General features: G+C 37.0%; 3 protein-coding genes across 3 annotated transcripts; all 3 read left to right on the top strand.

Annotated features, from left to right (window-relative positions):
* LOC18771410 (GDSL esterase/lipase At4g16230) lies at positions 875 to 2,495 on the top strand. The gene is made up of 5 exons (XM_007202813.2): positions 875 to 1,121; positions 1,241 to 1,386; positions 1,558 to 1,803; positions 1,886 to 2,135; positions 2,231 to 2,495. The coding sequence occupies exons 1-5, from the start codon at positions 875 to 877 to the stop codon at positions 2,461 to 2,463; spliced, it is 1,122 nt and encodes a 373-aa protein (XP_007202875.2). The 3' UTR covers positions 2,464 to 2,495.
* Positions 2,949 to 5,138, top strand: LOC18769196 (putative F-box protein At1g65770). The gene is made up of 2 exons (XM_020569057.1): positions 2,949 to 4,250; positions 4,871 to 5,138. The coding sequence occupies exon 1, from the start codon at positions 3,013 to 3,015 to the stop codon at positions 4,219 to 4,221; it is 1,209 nt and encodes a 402-aa protein (XP_020424646.1). The 5' UTR covers positions 2,949 to 3,012; the 3' UTR covers positions 4,222 to 4,250; positions 4,871 to 5,138.
* Positions 7,406 to 9,766, top strand: LOC18769946 (putative F-box protein At1g65770). Its single transcript, XM_020567907.1, has 2 exons — positions 7,406 to 8,680; positions 9,517 to 9,766. Exon 1 carries the CDS (start codon positions 7,451 to 7,453, stop codon positions 8,648 to 8,650), a length of 1,200 nt encoding a protein of 399 aa, XP_020423496.1. The 5' UTR covers positions 7,406 to 7,450; the 3' UTR covers positions 8,651 to 8,680; positions 9,517 to 9,766.

Here is a 9,769-nt window from a genome sequence, read left to right as displayed (position 1 = left end):
ACTAATAAAAAAAGAAAAAGGAATTAAATAGTTTATACATAGAACTTTTTTTTTGTTTTTGCCAACGTTAGAAAAATGATGACGGTTTTCTCACACACTGCTAATATGTCATAGAGGTTCAGAACCTAAGATTATTATTGGTTTGCAAGTCAATGACATTTTCCACTAACTATACCTCGTTGGTGTAGAACTTAATTTTTGTCAAAAAGATGCTTAGAAACAAATAAAAAGTAAATTTGAATATTTAATTTATTATGTCCGATAAATAAAAAGAATATTTATTTCCTTATGAGGCGTATTGAATATGGGATATTCAAGATTAATTCCGAACCTATAAATTCCAACTTCCATATAGTTTATTACTAAAGGGAATCTTCAAATGAAGACACAAATAGACACAAAACGTTCTTAGCAATAACAATAAGTTGAGAATTGCATGGTTATCGTTCCTAACTAAGGAATAAAGTGGATCCTAAAACGAAAAAGAACAAACACAACATTATAATGAAAAGTAATAAAGAAAGAAGAAAAATATATGGCGGAGTCGAGAGAAACAGAAGAAATTTCATACCAAGAGTTTTAACCTTTTAGATTGTCAATATTCTGGTGAATTATGAGCAGACATGCACAGATATAGACACGTGCATAAATTCAAATTTTAGGCAAATCCGCCATAAAAATCAAGTTCTTGGTTAATATAGAGGCTGGGACAGTGACAACATAACATCACCTGGTTGTTCATTTTTCACATCTTCCGCTAATATAAATATGGAATGAATCGAGAGCTACATGAAGAAAAGGTAGCTGAATTGGAACCTTGGCCGGCAACATATATAATAAAGCCAGCTAGCTAGCCCTAGTGATCTTAGTTGTTATGGCAAAGCAGATTTGTGCATTCTTCTTCTGCTTCTGGTGGTTTCTGTTTTGTCTGGGGCACATAGCCAATGCAGATGATCCAGTAACTATTTTCATCTTTGGAGACTCAACTGCTGATGTTGGTACAAACAATCTGTTACAATCAAGTTCTTCGAGGGCTGATTTCGCCCCGAATGGGATTGATTTTCCATATTCTGTGCCTACTGGGAGGTTCAGCAATGGCCTTAACAGCGCTGACCAAATTGGTAATTAATTCACTAATTAATATTTGTTTATATATACCATGCATGCAGCAACTTAACTGATTAGCTATCTAACTTAGTTAATTAGACGGTTTTGACGATTTTCCTACTTTGATTTGTAGCGAGACTATTTGGCTACCAGAGAAGTCCGCCACCCTTCTTGTATATTCTCAACCGTACCTCCACTTTTAAAAGAGATATTCTGCAGGGGGTGAACTTTGCTTCAGGAGGATCCGGCATACTCAAAGATACCGGAAAATTCAGATATGTAAGCATGCAATATTATTTACTTCATGGTTATGTTGTCAGACTGTAAATTAAAATTAATTCTTGTTTGAACGTTGGGGGTCTTATTTATAAATTATCTAAAACTAACTAACCTTGAAGTCGAAATTATAAATATTTCTTTCATAATCTGTGTTGTTGCAATTAACTGTAGATCGAGGTTGTTCCACTCGGAGACCAAATCCAACAATTTGCGACAGTCCGGGGAAATTTCACAAAGTTGATGGGTCCCGAGGCGACTGATAAATTTCTTGCCAAGTCTTTGTTCATCATTAGTATCGGAAGCAACGACCTGTTCGACCATGTGGAACTTCCTTCCAATTCCTCTACCTCAGTTGATCCAGAGGATGAGTTCTTCTACATGGCAAATCTTCAATTCACGTACCGTAACCATTTAGAGGTATAGACGGTTCGGAGGGTGGACCAGATAAGAGTATCCCTTAAATAAGCTTATAATTTGATGATTTTGTGATTAAATGCAGGGTTTGTACAAGTTGGGAGCTCGGAAATTTGGGATTATAAGTGTTGCTCCAATTGGATGTTGCCCTCATGCACGTGTTTCAAATACGTCGGGTGTTTGCAGGGAGGAACTAAACAGGCTTGCTCAATCTTTTTTCATTTCACTGAAGGATCTTCTGCTCGAAATGAGCTCAAAGTTGAAAGGGATGAAATACTCACTCGGAAACGCTTATGAGATGACAATGAGCATCATTGAAGACCCATTAGCCTTTGGTAAGTATTTCAGACAAATAGTAAAATGAAGATCATGTTGAAATTTTTTTTTTTTTTTTCTTAATTAAAGAAAAATTTGTTAAACTACTTGCTAGGTTTTAAGGACATCCAATCAGCTTGTTGTGGAAATGGACAGTTAAATGGAGTAATCCCATGCATGCATTCCTTAAACCCCAACCTTTGTGCGAATCGGCATGAGTATTTGTTCTGGGACTTGTATCATCCAACTGAATATGCTTCCCGACTAGCAGCACTTACCCTCTATGGCGCAGGGACAAGATTTGTGGCACCCATGAATTTCAGTCAGTTGGCGGCTATTCCTGTTTAAGATTTGTGGCACCCGTGAATTTTCTCATTTCCTTTTCCTAAAATAAGTTGATGTGTGTGTGTGATGATTTTGTGAAGGTTTATAGTTTTGATCCATGTATGTGTTGGATTGAAATGCCACTATAACAAGTGTTTAATATAAAGCTGTTTCCATTTCGAAGAAGATATGATTTACGATTTTCGTTTTATGGTATTTATTTTTCAATGTTTATGTTGACAAATTGTCAATTTAGATCAAATAACATTTATACAATTAAGGATTGAGATTCACATATGCTCAAAATCTAACTACAAATATTACCATCTTCGTTTTATGGTATTTGTTTTAAATTTCGTTATGGTTAATTTTTTAAAATATTCAATTTACCCTAATGTAAGAAAATTTCTCAAAACAACTTTATTTTAAAGGGATAAATAGGTAAAATAATACTAATATGTGAATAATTAAAAGGAAAATAAATAAATTTGTCTAGCTACAAGCGGAGGGGACCAGGCATCATAAAAACACAGCCGTTAGCTGTTAGTTCTCCACTCTGCCAAGTCAGTCAAGATGGAGAAGAAGAAAAAGGTGGATTGGTCCGCTCTTCCAAAGGAGCTATGGCTGACGATCGGAAATTGCCTCGACAGTCGCATCGACGTTCTCCGATTTCGCAGCGTCTGTACGTTATGGCGTTCCTCTGTCCCCCCTTTCAAGCAAACCACTGTTCCTCCTCTGCCCCACAAATTCTCCTCAGACGCCGTGGCTGCCGGAGCTGAATTCCAAGCCTTGCTCTTCCAAACCACAGTCTACCGTATGCAGCCACTCGTTGATGGAGAACCAAATTCATCAAATTCAAAACCATGGTTGCTGAAGCTCGAAGAGTCCAATTCTGGTGAGTCGCGTTTACTACACCCGATCACAAATTCGCCTCTCAGGTACTCCCCTAAAGCTAAGAACTTTAACTTATTGGACTTTGGCGTTGTTGAATTGCGCAAATCGTATAGTCTCAAGTATCGACAAAACAATGTCATTATTGCTTGTGTGAACAAAGTGGTGGTCATGGGTCAAACCCATTTGGATAATTGTGGTATATTCAAGATATTTGATGGAGGCAAGTTGGGTTATCTGAGAATTGGAGATGAGAAATGGACCCATTTTGATGAACGAAACTCTCACTATGATGATATTATTGTTTATAAGGGCCAATGCTATGTTGTTGATAGATTGGGAACAATTTTTTGGGTGAGTTCAGAGTTAAAAGTGGTTCCTTTTTCGCCTCCCTTATGTGGGTTTGGTGGGCAGAAGCATTTGGTTGAGTCTTGTGGTGATCTTTATGTGGTTGATCGTTGCCTTGATAGGGAGAGATCCGAGAGGTACCATCTTGAGGATAATAATGTTATATTTGGTCTTCATAATCCTGTTCATCCTAATCCTTTCTTTGCCAATGCTGCGGTCCCTGAGGCTATTGATTTTAAAGTTTATAAGCTGGATCAAGAATGGGCTAGATGGGTTGATGTGAAGAACTTGGGAGATCAAGTTTTTATTTTGAGCAATGATGGGTCTTTCTCTGTCTCCACCAGAGGCTTAGCTAGAGTGAAGGGAAATTGCATTTTGTTCACCGACCACAGGCATGCTCATTTACCAGGAGTTGCAGGATCAGGAGCAAGAAAATGTCACAGTTGTGTGTTTGACTTAGAGGATGGCAGCATCAAGAATGTAGCGGCTTTTCGTGCCTGTTTTATGCTATGGCCACCCTCAAGTTGGCTCAGCCCCGATTAATGTCCCCATCTGCGTGCTGATTGCTGAGTGTAAGTATGAAATGTTTCATCCTTACTTCTCTCTGTATATCTAGAATGTTTACTGATTACACGCTTATAAATTTTCTTGTCTTGCCAGTCAATGAGACAAAAGTGCTTGTTTATCTTCACAATCTAATAGTTAGTAAGCAATAGGAAGGAGTGAAATTTCATGGTGGGAGTGTACTGTATATTGTGGGATCTTATCACACTTACTTTATATACAAGCATAGCTGTTCTGAGTAGATTATATTCTCCTAGACTTAAAATTGGGGTATTTACATTCAAGTTTTGGCATCAATAACAAGGTTAGTGCCTGCAGTCCTTCTGCAAAAGAATATGAGCATTCAGCTCGAAGAATTGCCGGATGTGAGAGATAACAAACCCTCGTGGCTGACCAAATGTCTAGCAAGTAGATTGGAAGCTCAAATCTTCAGGAAAAGATTTCCCCTAGATCACATTTTAATCCTGATTTTGGTTATTACTACCCGTGGTTTTCATATAGACACATCCTAACTTTAGAAAGTATGCTTTGTGGTAAAAAAAAATTTATTCCCTGAATATTCTGTACTAATTGTGTTTCACTTGGAAAAAAATTGTTTGGATATTAATTATTTCTTAACACTTGACAGGAAATTTGCTTACTGCTAATGAAGACCCCTTTTTCTGCATCTCTCGGAGGTGGTGGAAAATCCAATTTCTCATGAAGAGTGATCTGTAAAATTATCTGCAGTAAAAGTATTGTAAAAATTTATCAGGCTAGTTTATCCAAATGTTTAATATTGTAGTCTGTTAATGTTATTCTGGATGTATACATACCGATTATGTAGTTAAACTGTCTGTTGACCTAATTACTATTTTCTTGGTGTGTAATAATGGAAATGACTATTTTACCCTTTATTTTCAAACTAATTAGCCATGGCGACCAACGCTGGTCATGGTCAATGTTAGCCAATTGTGTTCGATTTGTGTCGTACTCAATTGCTCTGGGCTTTGCAGTTGCTCCGGGCTCTAAAGTTCTCACGAGACCCGACATTAAAAAGAAAAAATATAAAAAAACAGTGAAATCGTTACTCTAATTATTGATGATTTGTGATGGTAATTGTTTTTATTGATTTGAATTGAAATAATATTGACCATCCATGTTCAACAAGTGTCACATAAACTGTTTCCAAAAAAAAAAAATTTGCTTTCCAATGCAATTTTTTTTTACTTTCCAGTTTTGCATAATCTATTTAACACCAAATAGTTTTTATTTTATTTTCCTTCATTTCACACATTGGGGTGATGCATTGCCAACTATTTTCCTTTACCAGATAGTTTTTTATTTTTATTTTTATAGTCTATTGAACACCTTAACAAATAGCAATTTTAAAAAAAGTAGATTTCACAATGATTGGGGTTAAGTTTATTAACTAACTCTTGATTTAGTGATATTTATTTAAATTGGAAAATAACATTTCTCGTTGATCAACAAAAAGAAAAGCATTTAAGCAAAGCAAAGCATTAATTGGTAAGGTTCATGCACTATGTGTAGCTCCACCAGTGTTCAAGTCCCGCTGCCAGCAATTCTCATTGGTGCGCAATCTATAATTTCCTAATAAATCTATACCCGTGACAGCTCGCAGTTGAGTGCCACACATAAGTCCTTTCGGCTTGAGGTTGTGGGTCTGTCCTGGTGCTGGTGGCGAGAGTAGCCAATCTCCCCCTAAATTTTCTTTGACAAAAACAAAACAAAAAGCATTATATTACACCGACTTATATTTAAGATGCCTATGTTCCCCAAAACTCTTAGCCGTTGGATATGCTTTTGTAAGTTAGTTACTCATGGGTTTTGAACTATATCCGATCATTGAAAATGTCAGTAGCTCATCGGCCCTTAGTTTGTTGAAACTGTTAGCCGTCCAGAAGGGTTTTGAATTCTATCCAACTGTTGAAAATGTCGATTGCTTATAGGCCTCCTAATTGTTGAAACTGTTAGCTGCTCATAGATACCGACAATCATAAACCTCCAACCGTTAAAACTGTCAACCACTTAGAGAATCTCCACTGCAAGGACTTTAGCCAGGACAAGAGGCCCATTCCCTCAGTTTTGGACCTCCAGCGCAGCACCTGCAGCCTGGGCAAGCCCAAGGGCAGATCTTGCTTGGGCTTCAACCCGAGGGCGCTAATGTCAGCGGGTAAAAAAAAAATGGAAAAAATGGAAAAAATCAAAATCAAAATTTTTTTTTAAAAAAAAAAACCAAAAAATTATGAATGTTTTCCCTATAAATACATAACAAGTTTATATTTTGTTGCATATTCTTCTTTTTTTCTTGCCCTTGCCCTAGCCTTTTGGGGTGGAACCAAAAAAGGCAAGGCTGCCACTATTCACATGAATAGTGGCAACCCTTGCCCTTGCCTTATCCCTTATGAGTGGAGATGCTCTTATAGGAGTCGAAGTTGCAGTGGGCGGACTAATCCAAATTTAAGTATTGAAACTCTTAAACAATTATAGGTTCTCGATAAATTATCATGTGAAGACTTTAATTATTAAATATAATATATATATATATATATATATATATAAAGCAAAAGGCAGAGAATGGTGAAACATTCAAAATACCAGAAAATGCCTTTGGTTAATTCAAACATTAAGAATTGAAATTATTAATTAAATGAGGATGATATGGTAAATTCATATTTTTTTCATATTAAAAAAAATTAAAATTAAAAACAAATTAGATAATAGGTCATATTTGTATGAAACATAACTACCCATGTTATCTTTTCTTAATTCTAAAAATATAAAAAAATATAAAAGAAACCCAATTGGCACATGTGTGAGCATGTGCCAAGGGGCTAGTATACACCTTACATAAAAGGAACTGATTTTTCCACTCTTTTTTTATCCACTTACACTCTATTGTTTGAAATTGTATGTAATAGTAAAAAATATTGAAAAAACAAAAGGAGTGAGAAAATCAGGGCCCTAATATACAAGTGAAGTAATACAAAAACAAATCCAGAAAATCCATTTTTATAATTATCTTGAGATTTTACAAATTATCAATCTAAGATTTTTATACTAAAAATGAAATTATCAATCTGGACCAATTAGAATACATGCAAATTCGCAACCCAACCAAAATAAAATCTAGCTTTTGTGGGGGGACCAGACAATATTAAACACAAACTTATTCGTCAAGTCTCCACTGTGATAAGCTGAGAAAATGGAGAGGGGGAAGAAGAAGGTGGACTGGTCTGATCTTCCAAAGGAGTTGTGGCCGAATATCGGAAAATGCCTTGACAATTCCGTCGGCGTTTTCCGCTTTCGCAGCGTCTGTAAGTTATGGCGTTCCTCTATCCCCTCTTTTCAGCGAACCATTCTTCCTCCTCTGCCCCACATGTATTCTTCTTGTTCCTCTGCAAGCGCCAGGGCTGCCGGAACTGAAATCCAAGCCGTGCTCTACCTAATCACAGTCTACCGCATGGAGGCACTCGTCGACGGAGAACCCAATTCGTCAAAACCATGGCTGGTGAAGTTCGAAGAGTCCCCTTCTGGAAAGCTGCGTTTGCGTCATCCAATCACAAATTCGCCTCTCAGGAACTCTCCTGACGGTTCTTCAAAGCAATTCAACTTATTGGACTTTGGGATTGTGGAATTGAGCAAGTCGTATGCCCTTAAGTATCGGCTTAACGATTTCACCGTTGATTGTATGAACAAAGTTATAGTCTTGAATCCAACCCATTTGGATAATTTTGCTGTGATGATGATGCACGGTGAAGGCCAGTTGTACTTTGCCAGATTCGGAGATGAGAAATGGACCCTTTTGAAACAAAAAGACTCTTGGTTTGATGATATTATTGCTTATAAGGGTCACTGCTATGTTGTTGATAGAGAGGGAATAGTTTCATGCATGAATTCAGAGTTTAAGGTGATTCAATTTTCGCCTCCCTTAGGTAGGTTGGGTGAGCAGAAGCATTTGGTTGAGTCTTGTGGTGATCTTTATGTGGTTGATCGGTTCACTGAGAGGCAGAGGCTCAAGATGTGCAAGATGTTAGAGCACCGGGACCTTATTTTTGGGGATCTCACTGCCCCTTATCCTGAGACAGTTAGTTTTAAAGTTTATAAGCTGGAACGAGAATGGGGTAGGTGGGTTGAGGTGAATAGCTTGGGAGATCAAGTGTTTGTTTTGAGCCATGACGACTCTTTCTCTGTCTCCACCAGAGGCGTTTCTAGAGTGAAGGGGAATTGCATTTTGTTCACCGACCAAAAGCGTACTTATGAGCCAGAATTTGGAGGGCCAAGAACACTTACTCGGCAATGTTCTGTGTTCAATTTGGAAAATGGCAGCATTACGAACCTAGCAGCTTCACCTGGCTATTCTCCGATGCTCCAGCCACCCTCAGCCTGGCTATCCCCCGACTGATGTCTGTCTGCATGCTGATTGGTGAATTAAGTATGAAATATTTGTTCTTACTTCTCAAGATATAGAATAGAATGTTTACTGGTTACATGCTTACAATTTTCTTACTAACTTTCATATTCACAATGTAAAAACTAATAAGCTATTGTTAGGTTGGGGTCTTGAGTGTATAGTAATGTTGGATCATGCTTAATTCATAAACAAGCTTGGCTCTGTTGAGTAGATTGTATTGTTTTAAACTTAAAATTGGGGTATTTGCATCCATGTTTTGGTATCATAACATGGTTAGTGCGTGCAGTCCTCTCTCTCTCTCTCTCTCTCTCTCTCTCTCTCTCTCTCTCTCTCAAGTTTATACATAATGTCTGGCAAGTTGAACAGAGGCTCCAATTGAAGGGGCTATATACAAACACTCTGATCTATATAGGGTGCATTTTACAACATAGGCAACTAAAAGAAGAAATAGCTCTTCAAATCCGAAAGAGTTGCCCCATGGGGTTAGCCCTAGTCGTGAGTGTGGGTGAGAATATGGGTTAGAATTAGGTTAGGTCGAGGGTTCGATTCCTTCCGTTGTAACAAAAAGGAGAAAAAAATTGCCTAGAATTCAGGAGGTAGATTAATTGGAGAGTATAGTTATTTATTTTAAGAGAGAATTCTACAAATCTTAAAGAAAAGAAATTTGCCTAGAAGACATTTTAATCCTTCAAGACAGTATATTTGTGGTTATGGTATGGAGATAGATCAAAACTTCACAATGTATGCTATTGTTAACTAATTTTTCTTCTCTGAATGTTCTGTAATAATTGTGTTTCACTTGGGGAAAAAAAAGGAATTTTCTTTGGGTATTAATTATTTTTCAATACTTGACACAGGGAAGTTACTTCCATTTCTGCATCTCTCGGAGCAGGTGGAAAATACCATTTCTCATGAAGAGTGATTTGCAAAATTACCCTAGAATAAAAACAGTGGTAAATTATCAGTCTAGTTTGTCCAATGTTTAAGACTCTTGTCTTTTTATCGGTCCAATGCAATGTTTAAGGTTGGAGCCTGTTAATATTACAAACAGACAAAGTAAGCTGTTCTATCTTGAACTTATATTTTTTAAATGTTCTTGTTTTGTGTTAT

Source organism: Prunus persica, chromosome G7 (assembly GCF_000346465.2).
Source record: "Prunus persica cultivar Lovell chromosome G7, Prunus_persica_NCBIv2, whole genome shotgun sequence".
NCBI classification, from domain to species: domain Eukaryota; kingdom Viridiplantae; phylum Streptophyta; class Magnoliopsida; order Rosales; family Rosaceae; genus Prunus; species Prunus persica.
Note: the sequence above shows the minus strand (reverse complement) of the source record. Positions and strands in the feature narration are given on the sequence as shown.